General features: G+C 37.4%; 2 protein-coding genes across 2 annotated transcripts in view; both read right to left on the bottom strand.

The window, feature by feature from the left end:
* LOC124542124 overlaps nucleotides 1-20,808 on the bottom strand; it is a 41,981-nt gene extending 21,173 nt beyond the window's left edge. Inside the window, exons 1-6 of the mRNA XM_047120057.1 lie at nucleotides 20,790-20,808; nucleotides 20,536-20,610; nucleotides 18,641-18,822; nucleotides 17,344-17,482; nucleotides 8,010-8,143; nucleotides 974-1,806 (exon numbers count right to left, since the gene is read on the bottom strand). Coding sequence (XP_046976013.1) covers nucleotides 974-1,806; nucleotides 8,010-8,143; nucleotides 17,344-17,482; nucleotides 18,641-18,822; nucleotides 20,536-20,610; nucleotides 20,790-20,808 — 1,382 coding nt within the window. The remainder of the gene's footprint in view (nucleotides 1-973; nucleotides 1,807-8,009; nucleotides 8,144-17,343; nucleotides 17,483-18,640; nucleotides 18,823-20,535; nucleotides 20,611-20,789) is intronic.
* On the bottom strand, nucleotides 11,668-13,315 carry LOC124542363 (putative aminopeptidase W07G4.4). Its single transcript, XM_047120338.1, has one exon. It carries the CDS (start codon nucleotides 13,267-13,269, stop codon nucleotides 11,737-11,739), a length of 1,533 nt encoding a protein of 510 aa, XP_046976294.1. The 5' UTR covers nucleotides 13,270-13,315; the 3' UTR covers nucleotides 11,668-11,736.
* Nucleotides 20,809-21,920: the final 1,112 nt, after the last annotated feature.

Below are 21,920 nucleotides of genomic sequence, written 5' to 3'. Positions count from 1 at the left end.
ATTGGATGACCCCTTAGGGAGAAGATTTAGAGCTAGTAACACTGCTTCAAAGCTAGTCAGTTTTTTCACCATGTGTTCTATATCCATTGTGTTAGCATTACTTGGTGATAGCTCTTTGGGCAACCCAATCCGGTAGGGACATATTCAACAATAACAACAACAACAGCCTGTAAATTTCCCACTGCTGAGCTAAGGCTTCCTCTCCCTTCGAGGAGAAGGTTAGGATTACCATACTACTCCAATGCAGGTTGGTGGTCACATATGGCATCAATTTCGTTGAAATTAGATACATGCTGGTTTCCTCACGATGTTTTCCTTCACCGCCGGGCTCGAGATGAAATAGGCCCATGAAAATTCAGTGGTGCTTGCCTGGGTTTGACCACAATCATCGGTTAAGATACACACGTTCTAACTACTAAACCATCTTGAACAATAACAATTATAATGAAATAATTACAAATTTATATTTCGTTTTTAGAAGGATATTAAATAATCTAGAAGATTTGCTTGACAGTAAATAAAACTCACACAATTAATAATATAATATATTTAATAAATACAAGACAATGATCATATCTCAACTAGCAAATTCCATGTGTTAATATTTATACCAAATGTTATGGAACAGCGCCATCTAGGGGTGAGTTACAAAAACACATGTATGTTCTAGTATTTTGTATATTAAAATAAAAGGAAGGTTCGCTTTTTGAAATTTGTATTAGTTTAATGTTATATAGCAAGGCAGTATATAGAAAACCACACCCAAGACAGTAGACTGCTTTCCGCCGTTTCTGGGTTCAACCATAGCTAAACTACTTAATATTTATATCTTTGTTTAACACAAGAATATATGTTGAAACGAGCGAATTTAAAAACGAAAATCTCTAACAATATATTTATTACATATTACATTATTGATATCGAGATTTCATAGCATACAATATATTTATACACAAAAAAAATTATATCTTACCTTGAAACGCCCTCTCGAAATCTCCTAACTGGTGCGAAATTCATAACTTTCTGAACTGAAACCGATGCGTCAGTTGTCAAATCGACAGTGACATTTGCACTGACAGCTGTCAAAACCGATTTGTCTAATTCCATCAAATCTCTTTTCTGCCTTCCATTATTTTCGGTAATATTACTCGTCCTTAACCATAATGAAAATTGGGGCTTTCTGTCTTTGCCATAATGTTTTGTCGACTGACGAACTAATGGTCTGTGCTGCGTTGAATATTCAACACGACTTGATTTCGTTGATTTATAGCTAAGCGGACACCTATATCCGGAATTGCATCTTGCTCTTTGAAACAATTCTATCGAATTTGTAATATTGCAGAAAGCTGTTGAATTCTGCAGCGCTTTATTTACAACCGATTTTATATAGAGGACTGTCGCTTCTAATATACTGGCAACATCGTGAGGTATTATGGAATTGTTTACGAACTTAACGTCAGTTTCGTTACAGCGCTTTATTCTAGTATTTTCTAAAGCCTTCGCTGTTATTCTGTGGATTTGTTCGAGCAGTTCTTGTGCTTCGTTCTCGATTCCTAGGCCTTCAAGATCTTTTGACAGTCCGTCGGTTAGGTTTCCGTCAGGGGGCGGCGTTATGTTCGGGTTCACTCGTAAACTTCGGACTATTTCAACGTTCGCTTGCCGTTTCCGCCTCGAGCTCGGGTAACTCTTGCATACATCGATTTTGGCCTGGCGATCTCTCTTCTGGCATTCCGGTCCGTATATTATTTCGATCTTTCTTAAGTCGTTCTTTGTCAATCCGATCCGATTTTGTTTCGTATTATAGTTCTAGAAGAATAAGGATATTTATTCATCAACAGATGTAAATTTCCCACTGCTGGGCTAAGGGAGAGGAGGAGAAGGATCGGAGCGCATTCCACTAATGTGGGTTGGTGGAATATATATATATGGAAGATTTTTTATGAAATTAGACACATGCATGTTTCCTCACGATGTTTTCCTTCACCGCCGAGCACGAGATAAATTATAAACACAAATTAAGCACATGAATATTCAGTGGTGCTTGCCTGGGTTTAATAATAATCACCGGTTAATGCACGCGTTCTCACCATTGGGCTATCAAGGCCCTGGATATTTATTACTTGAACCGAAATCGGTTGTGTTTTCTGAGGATAAATTATTTATTCAAGTACGACATCGGGAGGAAATCATTTATTTTTACTTTATTTATTGATTATGTTCCTTGTAGGTATCCCAACAAACATTTGAAAGGTCGCCACAACGTGCCACCTGTAACTTTTGGTTCTATAAGCTGGTCGCCGTTACGCTGCTATAACGTCGACATCACCAAGAAAAGGCCCATTTTATACGACTTAGTGTCCTATAAGAGTCATGTAGCGGTCGCATAAGTTACTTTTTGGTCGCATAGTGGTCGCATAGTGGTCGTATAGAGGTCGTGCGGCAGACTTATAGTGTTTATTACCGCTGCTTTACGACATTTGATCGAATAGCAGTATCCAACACGCTTCTTACTAGACTATATTTGTTGTCAAAGTGACTGGATAAAATATTAATTGTAAATTGAATTTGAAAGCTGTCACGAACATACTTCATTGATTGTGAACATTATTTTTTATTTATTCATCAATGTGTTTACTTCGAAACTCAAGTTCAAGGAACATTAATCTGATGGGAAATTAATTTTATCGAGTATAATGCGCTAGTTTTATCTATGTAATGAACGCGCTAGTGTAATTCTTTAAATAAATAATATTTTATTGAGATTTTTTAAAGTAGGTTTTAAAAATTACCTTTACACGACTTCAAGAGAAGGAAAAGACTTTTATACAACTTCTAAACGACGTTTCATTTTATGTCATTACTAGCAATACCCGCCCGCTTCGCTGGGCATTAGTCGCAGAAAATAAATTTTTAATTTTTCATTTTGCAAGTAATTACTGATCATCAACAATGTACAAATAATAAAGAAACAAATCAAGAAACATGCGAGATCTAATCAAATACTTAAAAAATATTTCATTTAATATTCATCATCTCGATCTCGAAATTTTGATTGGTTGTATTGAATAATTGTTTAATCGTTCGTTCCCTTAGTTTAAATATTAACAATTAATTTTTGAAACAGCTTACGACGCTTCAGAATATGGTTAGTTTGATTATCTCTAATCGTTATACGATATGCATAGAAATCCATACAACTAACTCTCTTCGATGTCACAGAGCCTGTCGTTAATTAGTTTGATATAGTCCAAGACGATATCCATATTCTGCTCGCAGAAACAGAATCGGATAATCGTAATAATCGTCAAACGATCAATGTATTTCAACAACACCTTTTGTATGGGAGTATAGAAAAGTGTTGTTTTTCGACTTTTTCAGGAAATTTTAAATTTTTTTTTGGACTTTTTCTCTCCGTAAGAACCATCCCTGTACTTCAAGGAATATTTAAAAAAAATAATTAGCGAAATCGGTCCAACCGTTCTCGAATTTTGCGCTTAGCAACACATTTAGCGACTCATTTTTATATTATAGAAGATTGGATTTGTAAATATTCCGCCATAGAAAACGAAATTAGAGTTCAGTTTAGTATTTGTCAAGTGTTTAAAACCTTGTTATTTTATATACCTATTGAGTATTTATTGGTTCAGCTTTGATAAAAAAAAAGGTACGTGATATAATAGATCAGATTTTATGCCCATTTTTTTAGATTATCACGAAGCATATCATTTTCATGGGCTTCATTTGTGCTACCATAATCGGAACTATCACTAATACACAATCTAGCCTTCTTCCTCACTCCCCGTTCAAAATCAACCGCCTTTTTTTTCTCGTGCCAGGCAGTTACCAACAGTACCAGCTCGGCACACCCAGTGCTGTATATAGCGCGGTGCCACCGGTGCCCAGGCACAGGGCATAGACTCTCGGGGGCGCGAGAATAGACAGACTGGGCAGGATTATTGTTTTTTCGTTTCACTCTTGTTAATATTCCGCTGAGCCCCTAGTACTCGATTCCAATACAAACTTACTCACATGCTAGTATCATTAAAAACATACATCGCGCTCATTTTTTGGCAGCCCACGAGCGCATTTGTGTTTAGTGCTTATCGTTAATGGGCAACGCATTAGCAGTAGTAAACCTGCGTTTAAGTTTTAGTGAGTTAGACAGTAATTAGGCAAAGGGTCTGCTTAAATAGGGCGCAGTTATAGAAGCTCGCACATGGCGCAGAAAAGGCTATTTATATATATATGTAGCCGCTGCAGTTCGGTCCGTTCCAAACTGGAAGTCTCCAGGACCGGACGGGCTTCATAGCTTTTGGCTAAAATGGCTGCGCAGCTCGCATGAATGCTTGGCATCTCAGTTTCAGTCATCTCTAGAGTCTGGGTCGCTACCACAGTTCCTTACCACCGGAGTCACCCACCTGCTCCATAAGTCAGGTAGTGCAACAGATCCTAAAAACTATAGACCGATTACTTGTTTACCGACGGTCTATAAGCTCCTTACCTCCATTCTGAGAGATAAGATTAATAGTCACATAGAGAATAATAGTATTTTTTCCGTCTCTCAGAATGGATGTAAGGGTGGATCACGAGGCACTAAGGAGCTACTCCTCATTGATATGACCATTAGCCAACAGGTTCGTCGTTCTCGAAAGAGTCTGTCGACATGCTGGATAGATTACAAGAAGGCCTATGATTCCGTGTCGCATACATGGCTCTTGAGGGTGCTGGAGTTGTATAAATTAGATACAACTCTATGCAGTTTCTTGAGATCATGTATGGGGCAATGGCGGACAGTCCTTCGCTATCCAGGATGCCGAACGATTCATAGTAATGACGAACCGATAAGGATTGAGCGGGGAATATTCCAGGGCGATAGTTTGAGTCCATTGTGGTTTTGTTTAGCCTTGAACCCTCTAAGTACTCTGTTGGAGAGGTCAAGGCTGGGCTATCGTTTGCGGAGAGGAGGTAAAGTAATATCCCACCTACTTTACATGGATGACTTAAAGCTCTTTGCACCTTCAGATTCACAACTAATGGAGTTACTAAAGGTAACAGAAACTTTTAGTAATTCTATTAGAATGGAATTTGGAGTTGACAAATGCGCGGTTATGCATGTAAAGCGAGGAGAGATTGTGGAATCTGACGGATTACAACTTTCAGATTCCATAAACTTTAAATCACTGTCCGCAAACGAATCATACAAATACTTGGGTATGTCGGAAGCGTTAGGCATCAATGTGACCGACATGAAACAATCATTGCAGGAGCGTTTCTTTGGTCGCCTGAAAAAGGTACTCAATAGTCTTTTATCAGGTGGCAATAAGGTTCGCGCCTTCAATGGTTGGGTCATGCCGGTCTTGATGTACTCTTTCGGCATACTCAAGTGGACTCAAAAAGAACTAGACGCCTTGGATAGGAGAGTCCGTGTCCTGCTGACTGCATATCGAATGCATCATCCTCGGTCTTCGGTGATGAGATTGTACATCCCACGGAGATGTGGTGGCCGTGGCTTTTTAAATGCCAAGACCCTACATAACCGTGAGGTATACAAACTCAGGGAGTATTTCCTCCACACTGACTTGGATATGCACCGAGATGTAGTTATCATGGACAAGGGGCTAACTCCGCTCTCCTTAGGCAAAGAGAACTGGCGCAAGCCTGTAGTACTAAGTACTGAGAACCGCAAGGAGGTATGGAAGAGCAAGGAGTTACACGGACGCTTCTATCGGGCCCTTCATGGACCCGATTTGGACTTTATGGCGTCCGTATCTTGGCTACGGTTCGGTAACCTATTTGGTGAAACCGAAGGTTTTGTCTGTGCGATTATGGACGAAGTTATCATGACGAATAATTATCGGAAGTATATTGTGAGGGATGGCACGGTGGACATATGTCGGGCGTGTCACACTCCGGGCGAATCCCTTAGACATATTATTTCCGGTTGTTCTCGTCTTGCTAACGGAGAGTATTTGCACAGACATAATCAAGTGGCCAAGATTATCCATCAACAACTTGCACTTCGATACGGTCTTGTGGTATCAGAGGTACCATACTACAGGTATGTGCCCGACCCAGTTCTCGAGAATGGTCATATCACACTGTACTGGGACCGATCTATAATCACTGACAGGACTGTTGTTGCCAACAAGCCTGATATAGTGGTGATAGATCGGTCAGAGCGCCGCACGATAATTGTTGACATCACCATCCCTCATGACGAGAATCTCGTGAAGGCTGAGAAAGATAAACAAATAAAATATCTTGACTTAGCTCACGAGGTTGTCGACATGTGGGATGTGGATACAGCAGTTATTGTGCCGATAGTTGTTTCAGTGAATGGCCTAATGGCCAAGAGCCTCGACCAACACCTTAAGAGGCTCTCGTTAGGTAGCTGGGTCAAGGGCCTGATGCAGAAGGCAGTACTCCTCGGCACGGCTCGTATTGTGAGGAAGTTCTTCTCTCTGGAGCCCTGACCACCGGTGGCTTGGACCCTGTTCCCGCCACTAGTTGGCCTCTGTATTTTATATTTTTAAATATATTTTATATGTTTGTATTTTATATTTAAAAATGTAACATTATATGAGTGAAAATAAATAAAAAAAATAATAATCATACTAATACATGTTATTTCAATTAAAAAAAACGTATTTAAAAATCAAAACCGTACTAAATATTATTATTTTAATTAAACTTATATAAGTATATTTAAAAAATCATAACAACTGTTATAGAACCCCTAAATGTACTTTCTGCGCTTCGATTAATATTACATTGCTCAGAACTCACTAAATTTCGTACGGAACCATCTCCAATTGATCGACAGGTAACTTGTCGTGTACTTATATTCGATATAATACAATTGGAGGTAAGAAATGATGCATAATTTTTTTTAACTTTCCTTTTAAAGTTGCCACTTTTTTATCTATTTGCCCAGCTTTTTCTATCCATTTCAACTATGTAAAATTATTTTTACAAAGACGCAAATGAATGGCGGTATATTTAGTGTATTTTAAAACTCTTATAGGACATTCAGTCGTATAAATGTCGTGAAAAAGTCACATTGACTTAAATTCGTATAGGAGTTTTATACGTCACTCTAATACGACTATAGTCGGTATAAAAGTCGCAAAGACGTTTCTACTGCCACAACGCTGGTTACACGACTAAATACCGTGTTTTAGTCGTATAAAACAGTCGTATAGACGTTCCTACGACGTTTTTACACGACTATAAGTCAAATAAACTATAGGCGGCACTAAGTCGAATAATAGAATAAAACGACTTCTATACAACGCTTATACATTTATTAGTTGCGTGATTTCTTCTTATACGACTAAAATGTTTGTTGGGATATTACACATTATTATTTTTTAATTCTTAACGATATTACGACCTATTTTTTAAACGTCCGAATTTACAAACGATATCTGGTACCAAGACAGAGTTTTTTTGGAATAGGTTGGCGGACGAGCATATGGGCCACCTGATGGCGCTGTAAGAAATATTAACTATTCCTTACATCGTCAATGCGCCACCAACCTTGGGAACTAAGATGCTATGTCCCTTGTGCCTGTAGTTACACTGGCTCACTCACCCACCCAGAACACAACAATACTGCGTTCTGTTGTTTAGCGGTAGAATATCTGATGAGTGGGTGGTACCTACCCAGGCGGGCTTGCAGAAAGCCCTACCACCAAGCATCAATTACATGTCCTAAAACCCGAAAATTCTAAGACATTTTCTACCTCGCAGAACCACTCTGTGGAACCAGCTTTCACCGGTTTTTCCGAACCGATACGACTTGGAAACCTTCAAGAAAAGAGCATACTCTTTACTCAAAGGCCAGCAACACACCTGCCCCACGGTGTTGCATATATCCATGGGCGGCGGTAGTCACTTAATTATTGAGGCTCCTGCTCGTTTGCCAGATATCACATAGTCTAGTGCGGTACCGTTGTATGTTGACTATGTTGAATTATCATTTTAATATATGTCTTTATATTAATCACCTTTAATATGATCGTTCTATGGCCATTCTTGCTGAACTCTCGCTCCCCAAAATGCATCACGCTGTTGACGTCATAGGGCATCACCCTTAGTTCAGGGGGTAGTTTCTTTTCTTTCGTGAAGAATGGAATAGAACCTTAAAAATAAAATTGGATATAATCATAAGTTACCAATCAAGAGCTGGATGGCCCAGTGGTTAGAACGCGTGCATCTTAACCGATTATTTCGGGTTCAACCTAGGTAAGCACCACTATATATATGTGCATAATTTATGTTTATAATTCATCTCTTGCTCGGCGGTGAAATGAATCGTGAGGAAACCTGCATCTGTCTAATTTCATCGAAATTCTGCCACATGTGCATTCCACCAACCCGCATTGGAACAGCGTGGTGTAATATGTTCCAAACCCTCTCCATAATGGGAGAGAAGACCTTAGCCCATCAGTGGGAAATTTACAGGCTGTCATTTTACCTACTTTTTTTACCAATCAGGATTGTTCCTTAATTCTACCTTTAACTTTGCTTTGCTTCATTGGTCTAATCGCTAACTTATTTATTGAAATCCTTTATTTTAATGTTGTCTTAAATTTTCGCGATTATTACACATTTAAATAAAACTAATTATATTCGTGGTCACGGGTAGACTGAGTAGACACGAACACTGCAAAGTGCTCGAAACGTCGGGATGTTTAAAAATAATTAATATACGCGATTCATCCGTTATAATTAGTTTTATTTAAATCCTTTATTTTATACTATTGGTTTGCGGACGAGAATCTGGGCCACGTAATGGTAAGTGGTCACCACTGCCCATAGACATTGGCGGTGGCGCATCGCCAATGCGCCACCAACCTTGAGAACTAAGATGGTATGTCCTTTATGGATCACTCACCCTTCAAACCGGAACACAACTATACCACTGTTGTTTGGCAGTCGAATATCTGATGAGTGGGTGGTACCTACCCAGACGGCCATGCACAAAGCCCTGCCACCAAGTAATTTACACCACCTTCATTGCAAAACACATGAGTACATAAGAGAAATCAAATATATTTGACAAATGGTGCGCTAAAGAGGTCTTATCATTGATAGCGATCTCTCGTAGACAACCTTTGGTATCACCAAAGGTTGTCAGCTTCTATCAAGAAGCTTAGAACGAAAACAGGTAAGTACAGTTATAGATAGATAGAGATAATATATTATTATATCCTGTATATTATCCTCTAAGCTATATCAAGGGATAAATATAAATATGAGACCACATCACATACATTACTCTGATCCCAATGTAAGTAGCTAAAGCACTTGTGTTGTGGAATATCAGAGGTAACGACGGTATAATCACCCAGACCCAAGACAACATAGAAAACTAATGATAATCTACATTGACTCTGCCGGGAATCGCAACCGGGACCTCGGAGTGGCGTACCCATGAAAACCGGTGTACACACCCAGAGTCGGATTTAAAGGTCTGGAGGCCCCCTGGCCACAAAGCAATGGAGGCCCTAGACCAACAGAAGCGTGAACACCCTAATAATTACATTATTATGAATTAATTAGTTTTTTTTTTTATTATTTCAATCAGTAAGCTATGATTTATTTACTTGTGTCGGTAACTTATAAAATATTTAGTAGTAATATTGTTTTAATTTGACTATATCTCGGTATTTGTTAACTTGCTAAAAACTGTGGCCCCCACTAATGTGGAGGGCAGGCCCCAGGGCAGTTGCCCCGGTTGCCCTCCCCTAAATACGGCCCTGTACACACCACTCGACCACGGAGGTCGTCAGGGTAATGAATTATTCATTACCGATGAATCGACGCGATCTCTCAGCCTTTTCTTTCCGAAGAGGCCGGAAATCACAGTGGTTTTAGGTTAAAGATCCCACATAAGCAGGTAAGCGGGTCTGCTCTTTGTGGAGGTTTCCACAGTGTGACACCAACATTTTTAACTTTGCCGTTTCGTAAACTCAAATCGTTTATAAAAAATACATTGGTAAAAAAGGCATATTATTCTATACAAGATTATGTAGATGATAAAAAAGCGTGGAGGTAATACCTGTTGACTTCCAATCAGGATATATTAATTTAAATAATTGTATTTGACTAACTTGACTTTCAATTTTTTAAATGTTGAATAAGAGTAACTACTGAATTTCTTGTCGGTTCTTCTCGGTAGAATCTACTTTGCGAACCCGTGCTTCACTTAATTGTAAAATTACGAGTGCTTGTAAAAACCTACTTGGATAAAGTTTATTTTGTTTTTGATAAAATAGTGGCTAGCTTATTAGAATACTAAGACTGCAGATTCTAAGATTATTCAAAATATAGGGGTAATAAATACTTGATCATACAAAGACACCGATGTATTAAATAATAAATAAATAATAAATATGAGACAACATCACATACATTACTCTGATCCCAATGTAAGTAGCTGAAGCACTTGTGTTATGGACATCAGAAGTAACGACGGTACCACAAACACCCAGACCCAGGACTACATAGAAAACTAATGGTAATATACATCGACTCGGCCGGGAATCGAACCCGGGACCTCAGAGTGGCGTACCCATGAAAACCGGTGTACACGCCACTCGACCACGGAGGTTGTCAATATTATAAAATTTATAAACCTCTTAGCAACAATTTAAGAACTCGTGTGTAAGTTTGTTTTATACTATGTAAGGATGATGATTATAGGACGAAGGAATTATTCTAATCATCCAATTAAAATTTTAAAAAATGTAATCGTCCAAGCACAAATTAAAATAAAAAAAAAATACGCAACCATAATCTGATTGATCGTATTCTATCTTTATAATCAAGATGAAAAGTCAAATTTATGATAAATAATTATTGATATGTACTGATAAATCGTGTAATAAATAATTCGACAGATTAAAAATGTCATTGGGAATGATTACAAAACAAAAATCGACACTGAATGTTTTTTAATTATTTTTATTTAATATAACAAAATTATATACATTTAACAATTAATGTTTTGTAATAATAAAAACACTTACATAGTCAAGCTAATTTACAACTGTTTACAGTGTTTCCTGAAGCATAATAATACGACCAAATTAGAAGAAAAAAAAAACAATTGCTAGTCATTGCAATATTTAAGAGTATTTTTATCACCTTTGCAAATAGCTATTATAGATTATAAAAGTAATTTAAGTACACTTAACGACTATTCTACTAATCAATATTCTATAAAAAAAACTCGCTAAATCTTGGAAATAAACGTTGATACATTTTTGACGTATGTCATTTAAATATCATAATGGTATTACTAATAATAATAATGATTTACGATTCTATTTATACAAAATTGTTTTAAATATTATAACTCAGTTAATTTATGGCTTATTTTCATTATATACATATATGTACATGTAATAAAATTGGAGTGTCTGATTGCAATATTAAAATAGCCTTTTTTTACTCAAGCCATAAGTACTTATGTATACCGAAATAATATTTTTTACAATTTTTGTCTGTCTCCCTGTCTGTCTGTTTGTTCCGGCTAATCTCTGGAATGGCTCTCTGAATTTTGACGAGACTTTCACTGGCAGACAACTGATATATGATATCAGTTGTCTGCCAGTGAAAGTCTCGGAGTGAAAGTCTCTAGGAGACTACAAGAATATATTTTTTTGTTAAATTAACAGCTAGTTTAATTAATATTTAACAAAGCAAACAATACAGAAGATAGTTTAATTACAGAAGTACTTTGTGCAAATGGCAGAGAGAAAGCAATGGAACAGCTGTCGGCTCCTCGGGAGGGATTCCAGCAGCACCAGCGATATCCAAATGAGTAAACTTAATATTCTTGTCTTCCAATCCGCCGACTTTGATAAGGAAACCGGCAGCCAGCTGGTGATTACGGCACTTGGCGTCCGTATCGTATTGCACGAGGTCATCGCCCTTGCACTTACCGACATTGACGGCCAAATCCTCCGATCTGACAACCGATACTTCGAACCCTTCACCGACTCTAGAACCGCTGAATTGTAATTTCGACGAATGGCTGGTAGCTCGAGCGCTGTGGTTGTCCATTGCAGCGCTGTAATTGCCGTAGCAAGCTCTTGCATGGCCGGTTAAAGTTGCAATGGTGTAAATGTGGGGATTGAGCTCCTTTCCAGCTAATTCAGACAGCTTGAAGAGCGAATCCGCCATCGCGAGTCTGCCTTCCGCGTCTGTATTCGTCACCCTCACGGTTTTACCCCCACGGGATACGATGAGCTCGTCAGAGACATACGAATCGGATCCAACGGAATTTCTGCACAAACACAGAACACCTATCACCTTTAAATGTGGTGGTTTCAGAATCGAGCAGGTTTTCAGGAAACCAGCGACAGCGGCTGCACCGCATTTGTCTCTGGACATACCGGCCATTTTGCCGCTGATTTTGATGTCAGCGCCACCCGTGTCATAGGTCACGCCTTTCCCAACCAGCATCAGTGTTTCCGTGACCCTATTCGGATTGGATGATTTATATTCGATTTCAACGACTCTCGCTTTGTGGCGGTCTACGTGATTAGCAGCTCTATTTACAGCTGCTAAAAGTGGATAATCCTTTGCAATAACTTCGTCATCATCAATAACGTTGATCGTGATGTTACTGTCTTCAGCGAATGAATTCTTGACGTATTCCACGATTCTCGCCGGCGACATCCTCTCAGGATCTCCGCCGGCTATGTCCCTCGTGAATATCCTCGCTCTTTCCAAGGCGATCGCGTTCCTGACGATCCTCTCGAAGGCTTCCGTTTCCTTTTCCTCAGCGTGCAATCCGATTCTGATGAAGTTCCTGCATTCCTGCCGTTCCCTTATTTGTAGTGGAACGTAGAACGCTTCGAGCGCTCCAAGAATACATACCAATTGTCCATCGGGGAAGTCGACAACGTTCTCCACGACCAACAACGGTTTCTTCATCCCAGCGTCCAGGGCTCGCTGCATGCCCTTCTTAGCAGCTTCTCTGATCACCTTCACATCATGGTACGGCGTTATTTTCCCAGTGGGGGACAGGATCAGCCTTCCCCCAGACACATAGTCACAGTTCCACACCGTTGCAACTGTATTTATATGTTTATCCAGTAGAGATATTTTATCTATAAAACTGGATATGTGTCTCGGTAAACGTATGTTCTTTTCTTGAGGATATAATATGACTATAACTCCATCATAGTCAGTCGACTGTAGATTCGTCTCAATAAATATATTCTCGTAAAGTTTGAAGTCTTGCGACGTCATGTTGGGACGAGGGTTATCGGAGAACTGGTGATATTGTCAAGAATTAAACAATATTAAATTGTTTTATCATCGTTTCATGTATTGTGTAAATTATAATTATCAGTTTTTATTTATACATCTGATAATTTGCTGATACGACACGGAGCTAAGCTTGATATTTGATTGATAACGTTTACATAACACTATTGTTGGTAATTAAATATAATTATTGATTTTACTAACGACAGGAGCCTTCAGCAAAATATACACCGTTTCTGTTACTATGCAAGAATATACTGTTATCAGTAATGTTTTTACCTTAACAAGTTTCAAGGCACCTATTTTCTATTGTATTTTTTTTATCGTATAGGTTGGCGGACTAGCATATGGACCACCTTATGGTAAGTGGTCACCATCACCCATAGACAATGACGCTGTAAGAAATATTAACCATTCCTTACATCGCCAATGCGCCACCAACCTTGGGAACTAAGATGTTATGTCCCTTGTGCCTGTAGTTACACTGGCTCACTGAGCCTTCAAACCGGAACACAACCATACTGAGTACTGTTATTTGGCGGTAGAATAACTTATGAGTGGGTGGTACCTACCCAGACGGGCTTGCACAAAGCCCTACCACCAAGTAGAGTCCAAGTATCTATGTAATGATTGCACACCACAAAGAGAAAATAAAAATAACTTGGATACAGCCTAAATGTAACCCACAATTTTGGCGATCCAATCGTTACATAGCTATCTCTTCCAGGCAACCGACGGTGCAGGTGATAGGAGATCATAGAAAATTAAATAGATGGTGCTACAATATTTACGTAAGTAATACATACGTAATATAAGTAAGATTTACTTTAACATCATTATCATTACACAGTATAAAACAAAGTCGCTTACCGCTGTCTGTCCCTATTTTTAGATCTTTGAAATTACGCAACGGAATTGGATGAGGTTTTTTTAAATACATGGAATGATTCAAGAGGAAAGTTTATGTATGTAAAACACGTACAATTATAGTAAAGAAACTCTGATAAGTTAAGAAATTTAATTTACTTCTTTTGTTTTGTTTTGTTTTTTTTTTTAATTCTTGTTTTCTGTATTTTATTAATTTTATGTTACTTTCTTTTTTGTTTCTGTCTGTGGTGTGTAATAAAGAATTATAAAAAAAAAAAATTCTGATGCGATGTCGTAGAAACACATTCAGTAGACTATTTAATACCAGCATCACACCCGTGCGAAACCCGGGAGTCACGCTAGTATCGTATTAATACCATGGCTTCAATCAAAAGTCATTTTATTCCCATGGAATTATATATACTTTTAAATCGATTTAATATATAAATAATAAACCTAAACTATGTATTGTGCTTAAGTTATCTCCATTCAGCGATAAGGCCGCTTCTGTTTATCACACCTAGCTTTATTTATAGCTGTTTTTAATAACATTGTGTACAATAAACCTAAAGGTATTTGTAATCATATTAAAAGAAAGATCTTAACTAAAACTAAGAGGCCATTAATCACTAACATCACTACTCACTACATAGTATAAAACAAAGTTACTTTCTCCGTCCCTATGTATGTTTGAATCTTTAATACAACGCAACGGATTTTGATGCGGTTTTTTAATAAATAAATAAAATAATACACATGTGGCAGTATTTCAATGAAATTTGTCACATGCAGGTTTCAGGTCACGATGTTTTCCTTCACCGCTGAGCACGAGATGAATTATAAAGACAAATTAAGCGGTGAATGAATCAGCGGTGCTTGCCTGGGTTTGAACCCGCAATCACTGAGCCATACAATATAGTAAAGAAACACTGATAATTTTAGAATTTTCTAATGTGTTGTCTTGAATAATAAAATTCTGTAGTACATTTAGTATCAGCGTTGCACCCGAGCGATGATGGGGCGGGTCGCTTGTTTATTATATAAGGCGATTTAGGGGGACAGGGAGTGACCATGATTTATTTTTTCGTACAAAGAGGTATACGCAAAATAACGCAAAATTAAGATTAGGTATAGCACTGGCAACCGAGCAAGTGCCGAATAGGTAATCTGTTTCCATGGCAACGTAACGCCCCTCGCACAGAACCGGGAATCCCCGTTTATGAACAAGAGGTCATTTGATTGAGTAAACGACAATTGTTACTGTGTTGCTGATTTAATATTGCAGTTTTAAATTACTAAAAGTCAAACGACTTCACTCGTGTTGGTTGTCACGTGTCAGGCATAAAAAATAGCCTATCCTCAGTGGCATAAATAGGGCGGTGCCACCGGTGCCCAGGCACAGGGCGTAGACTCTCGGGAGCGCAAGAATAGACAGACTGGGCAGGACTATTGTGTTTTTGTTTTGCTCTTGTTAAGATTCCGCTGAGCCCCTAGTACTCGATTCTAATACAAACGTACTTACATGCTAGTATCGTTAAAAACATACATCGCGATCATTTCTTTGGCAGCGCACGAGCGTATTTGTGTTTAGTGTTTATCGTTAATGGGCAACGCATTTGCAGTAGAGAACCTGCGTTTAAGTTTTAGTGAGTGAGACAGTAAAATAGGCAAAGGGTCTGCTTAAATATGGCGCAGTTATAGAAGGTCGCACAGGGTGCAGAAAGGGCTATTTACGGCACTGCCTATCCTTTCTTGAGTTCAAGTTTGTTTTATAGCAATTTTCATCAAATTCGGTTCATTTTGGTCGTGAAAGAGGGACAGACAGATAGAGTTACTTTCACGTTATAATATTAATGTATATTTATGTGTGAACTCCTTTTTGTTGATGTATCTGACATATATTGATAAAATATGTTTTTATTGTGTTTTAATTTTTTGCAAAACCAATTAAGCAAATATTAACTTTTTCCTTTAGACAATTATTATTAAATAGGGGGATACCTATTCTTTAATTTTACTTATTTAGAGGAAAAGAGTAATTAATTGATGGAAAGTAATCTAAATTGATGCAAACATTGATTTTGTGTCTGTGTATATACATGAGAGTGAGTGTTTACTTGTGTGTGTGTGTGTGTGTGTGTGTATAATCGTTATAGTTTGATCTGTGTCATTAGACGTAAGTTTTTAAATACAACGTCAGATCAGAGCTGTGCAAAAAGTATTTAGTTTAAAGTCATTTCTAATGTTTCATTATTTACATAATAGATGTCACTGTACCGAAATTAAATCACGCTAACGTTTGGTATTGTTGTAAATACTAATGTTCGAAAAATGTTTGTGTATTAATTTCAAAATTAATAATGTATGCGTGAAAAATAAGGTATCAGTTTAAAAAAGTGAAGAGTTTTACTGTGTTATTCCTGATGTAAGCTTATGTACGACTGTGCGGGTTGTAGTGTCTCATGTGTGTGAAATCTTTTGATGAAAGTAATTTTTGTTTATTTACTTCTATAATCAAAATTTTAGTCTCTCATAATTCTTATAATTTGTAATTGATCACTTGGTTTTCTTCTTATAAGAGGAATTCTTAACTGAATCATTAATATCAACCCGATTTTAGAAACATATGTTTACGTAAGATTTTTTAGCATTAATACCTTTATTACCTATAATAAATAAAAATTAAGTTATTACAAATCATGATCGCGTATAATCATAGCAAGAATGCTAGCAGCATTTCCACGTTAAATCAAAAAACAAAAATCTTCAAAAATTGCGTTAACTTGAACGCCTTTATCTAAATTTAACTTCTTCGATATTATTATAAAATAAACTTTATTCAAGTAGGCTTTTACAAGCACTTCTAAATCGTCATTTAATAATTAAATGAAGCTACCACCGGTTCGGAAAGTAGATTCTGCCGAGAAGAACCGGCAAGAAACTCAGTAGTTACAAAATCTTTTATCGAATAGGCCTTTCATACCAATGTATTTTTTACAAACGATTTAAATTTACGAAACGGCAAAGTTAAAAATGTCTGCGGAATTTTATTATATCAACGGATACCATGCCCCAAGAAGGATTTATTGACTCTGCGGAGTCGGAAATTTGGCGTTATGAGCTTATCCTTCTACTACTTCGAATTATAATTAACAAATGGGATAATTAGAATAATCGGGTTCCTCTTACCTGGTTCGATATTCTCAAACTGAACATCTATGAAGACGTCCCGACTGGCCCGGTTGTGCTCGAACGGAAAACCCAGAGCCTTCATCACCAGCATATCGATTTGGGGCGATTGAAGGCAATCGTAGCCGAGGATTATACGCTGAAGAGGATAAAACAGCAATACTAATATTCGCAGTTAAGCAAAAACAGACTGAAGAGTCTTTGTTTTAAGTATCATTTTAGAATAAAGGAACACGTGGCTTGTTCCCATTCTCATGAAATATGATGTATACTTGTTCAATACAGAGTTAGTTAATAAGAAATCATTTTGGATGTCAATCATGAAATGAGAAACGACTTATGTCGATACAGTATGGGTCATTTGTTCAATGCTTTCTCTATATTATTACAGGGTTTTTAGTAAAAAGGAAGGCCGGCCAAATGCGCCACCTGATGATTAGTGATCACCACCGCACATGAACATTGGCGATGTAGAGAATAATTAATGAATACCTTTAAATAGTACATTTATTAACATAAGAATTAACAACATTAAATGCTTAAATATATATATATACAAATATGAACTAAAACTTGTTACTGTATAAATCTTGACCGCGTGGAATGATGGCAAGAATGCTAGCAGCATTTCCCCGTTGAATCGCAATTCCGATCCTCTGGGCAAAACGTAACAGCCCTCCTGTCACCAGTGGAGGCAATGAGGCGAGGTGTTATACTTTTGATGAAGCTTTTTGCACTACTCCAAGGGCCAAGCGTTTCGACAGCATAAATAAATAAATACTTTGAGATTTAAGATGTTATGTATCTAATAGTTGTTGTACGCTGGCTCACTCACTCTTCAAACGGAACAATTGGCGATGGACTATTAGATAAGTCGGTGCTTATCCAAGCTTGCATCAAGCTTTACTTGGTGGTAGGGCTTTGTGCAAGCCCGTCTGGGTAGGTTACCACCCACACATCAGTTATTCCACCGCCAAATAACAGTGCTCAGTATCGTTGCGTTCCGGTTTGAAGAGTTAGCGAGTAACTTCAGGCACAAGGGACATAACATCTTAGTTCCCAAGGTTGGTGGCGCATTGACGATGTAAGGAATAGTTAATATTTTATACAGCTTCATTGTCTATGGGTGATGGTGTTCACTTACCCTCAGGTGGCCAATATGCTCCGCCAACCTATACCGAAGACAAAAAAAAGAAAGAAAAAGACCTGTCACGAAGTAAATGTTTGCTTTGTGGGGATGTGTGTGCAAATACTACAAATACCAAGTATAATACCTATCCCTATGTAATAAACTCACATGAGGTTCTTCCTTGGCGTGACCATCCATATCAATGGTACACTTCCTGATACCTCTCGGGTTTTCGAAGACCATTATGTGTAAATTCTGCTGCGGTTCTCCCAAAATCGGATGGAATTCGAGGCAGGTTTTGAATGCGAAAGACGCTAGCGTCGTCATTATCGAATTTGTTTGTTCATTATCTAAAACATGTATATAATAAATAAATATGAGACAACATCACATACATTATGATCCCAATGTAAGTAGCTGAAGCACTTGTGTTGTAGAAGATCAGAAGTGACGACGGCACCACAAACACCCAGACCCAAGACAATATAGAAAACTAATGGTAATCTACATCGACTCTGCCGGGAATCGAACCCGGGACCCGGGAGTGGCGTACCTATGACAACCAGTGTACACACCACTCGACCATGGAGGTCGTCAAATATAATCTATGCTATAGCCAATTCCAATGGAAGTAAAAAAAAAGTAAAATAACAGTAAGCCTGTAAATTTCCCACTGCTGGGATAAGGCCTCCTCTTCCATTAAGGAAAGGGTTTGCAACATATTCCACCACGCTGTTCCAATGCGGGTTTGCTAATAACTCGGGTATATTCTGCAATACTTTATGATTAATATATCTCTATTTATAATACAACACTGTTGCACTTAACTACTTATATCAAATTTTAATCCTCAAAATTACTTTACTTGATTAATTAATTTTTAATTGTTTTACTTCACTTTAGTTCCCAAAATTTCGTCGTGTCCGTCCAACTTGGACGAAACGTCGAAAACGCCAATTGTCTACAGATCCATTGTAAATATTTCCACCAATGACATCGCGTAAATGTACTGTCAAATGTTTATTTGGATTTTCTCGTCTTATGTTTGGAATAGAGTATGATACCGTAAGCACTAGTGCGCACTGGTGATTTTTGTCACGGTGACTGTTTCGTCACTCTTGTCAAGTCCGTGAATATGTACAGATGCAGAACACAAATGTCACCCAATTGTCACGTCGTAACGTGCGCGCACCTCCACACATATTCATGGACAAAAGTTACCAGTGCGCGCTAGTTCTAAGAGCCAAAGTATATATGTAGATCTGCAGTTCTTTCACAGCCAAACCACTGTACCGAATTTGATATAATCTGGTGTAAAGCAACAGCAAACTTGACCTCCAAGCAAGGCTTTTTTTATTATTCCGAAACGGTGGTAGTATTTGATTATTGACGATTCAAAAACGCTTCATTGTGAAGTTTACTTGAATAAAATTGATTTGATTTGATTTGATTTGATATATATGTGTGACTAACAACGCCCATGGAGATCTACCACAGAGGGCTTACAGAACTGATGCTGCCCTTCAAGAGATGTGAACGGTCTTTTAAATTCCCAAGTGGTATCAGTTTTTATTTGGTTTCACAGTTACAGTGGTTGTGGCCTAATACTAGTGCCAAAAGGACAAGCGAAGCTGCGGGCGGCAACTATTTTATTTTTAACTAAGATACCTAACAATATAAAGGAATTGTATCGTAATTTACAGTCAAAATATAGACAGTATATTTATTTAGTTTATCCTTTAGCCAAGGTGTTAGCTTCAGAAATAAATTCCTATAATCCTTTTAACTTCAACAAAGGATATTTTTAAATGTTATTATATTTTATATGTCGCCAGCAAATATTTTATTCGACCATTCAATTAATAAACTAGCCTTTTTACACATTGTCACACAATCAAAAAAAATTACGCGTGTAACTTCCATTTCAGAACGGCGAGGAATATACGGACAACATACTACGGAAATGCATTTTCAGCGGGAGTTTTAATACACACAGACCAAATGACAACATCTCTAACATTATATAGACGTATTATTAATTTAAACAATAAGTGTTGACTTACCAAAATGGTCTGGATTTATATAAAAAGGTATCGTTCCATTCGGCCAAAATACAAAATGTTCTTTCTTGAAAATATCTTAAAAAAAAAAACGAAATCTACGCTAAAATTGCTGATTTAATGTTCATGATTATATCCTCTATATATTGTTTATTAAATAGAATTATTGTTTTAAATCATTAAAAACAGCTTTTAATTTTTTATTAGGCAGAAAAATTCCATAGCGGTCACCATACCTCAAAAATAGAAATACCTACTGTATAAATTGTAGACCATTCCCTAAATGAGAATGCTAATTGGTAGGCTTACCATAACATACATTTAAAAATATTAAAAAAAAAATTCAAATAAAATTCATTACCTTGATTAGAATTAACTCCTTTGACAAAATAATTGACGGTATAAAAAATTAATAAAAACATAGATGTCAGATACACCGCCATTTTGATAAACAAAATGGCGTTATGATTATGTATTGTACTAAAATATTTATAGTGCATTTTTATTGCTTTTTGTGTATTAAATTTATTGGAGTATAAAAATTGTGAAATTAAAACCATGTTTTCTGAATTTTCTTATGAAATAAGTCCGTATATAGTGAAATAGTTATTCACTTTTCACTTGATATGTACATATGTTCCTTGTGATTTAAAATAAAATAAAAAAATGTTTAATGCCTAGTTTCGGCAACTGAGATGGCCCAGTGGTTGGAATGGCGTGCATCTTAACCGATGATTTCGGGTTCAAACCCAGGCAAGCACTGCTATATATTGAGATGTTTGTCGATAAAGAAAAATAAGTGAATTTGCTTGATAATTTATTGCCAGAAAAAGGTTGCCCTGGCAACCAGAATAACGAATAACCCGAACGTAGTCCCAAGTAAGGTACATAACATATATCACATATATGTATATGTGCTTCATTTGTGTTTATAATTCATCTCATGCTCGGCGGTGAAGGAAAACATCGTGAGGAAACCTGCATGTGTCTAATATCATCGAAATTCAGCCACATGTGCATTCCACCAACCCGCATTGGAACAGCGTGGTGGAATATGTTCCAAAACCCTCTCCTTAATCGGATAGGAGGCCTTAACCCAGCAGTTTACCAGACTGTTACTTTACTTTACTTCATATTTCTATTTCATTTAACTTCGAAATTTAGCAATAAGTACGATTTTTAGTTCATATACCATGTTAAATAAGAAACTTGAATTTTCTAATAAATATATTTTAAGTCATGCCTTTTATTTAAAATTGACCACTATCATATAGTTGTACCACAGCGTATAGAAAAACTACCAGTGGGGCAAGGGACGCGTCGCAGAGACAGATCAATCGTGTGGGGTCCGTAGGGCGAAAACCTAAGCCGCCATACATACCTAGGAC

Source organism: Vanessa cardui, chromosome 30 (assembly GCF_905220365.1).
Source record: "Vanessa cardui chromosome 30, ilVanCard2.1, whole genome shotgun sequence".
Taxonomy (NCBI): Eukaryota; Metazoa; Arthropoda; class Insecta; order Lepidoptera; family Nymphalidae; genus Vanessa; species Vanessa cardui.
The sequence above is the reverse complement of the archived record's forward strand: the minus strand, read 5'-3'. Positions and strand labels throughout refer to the sequence as shown.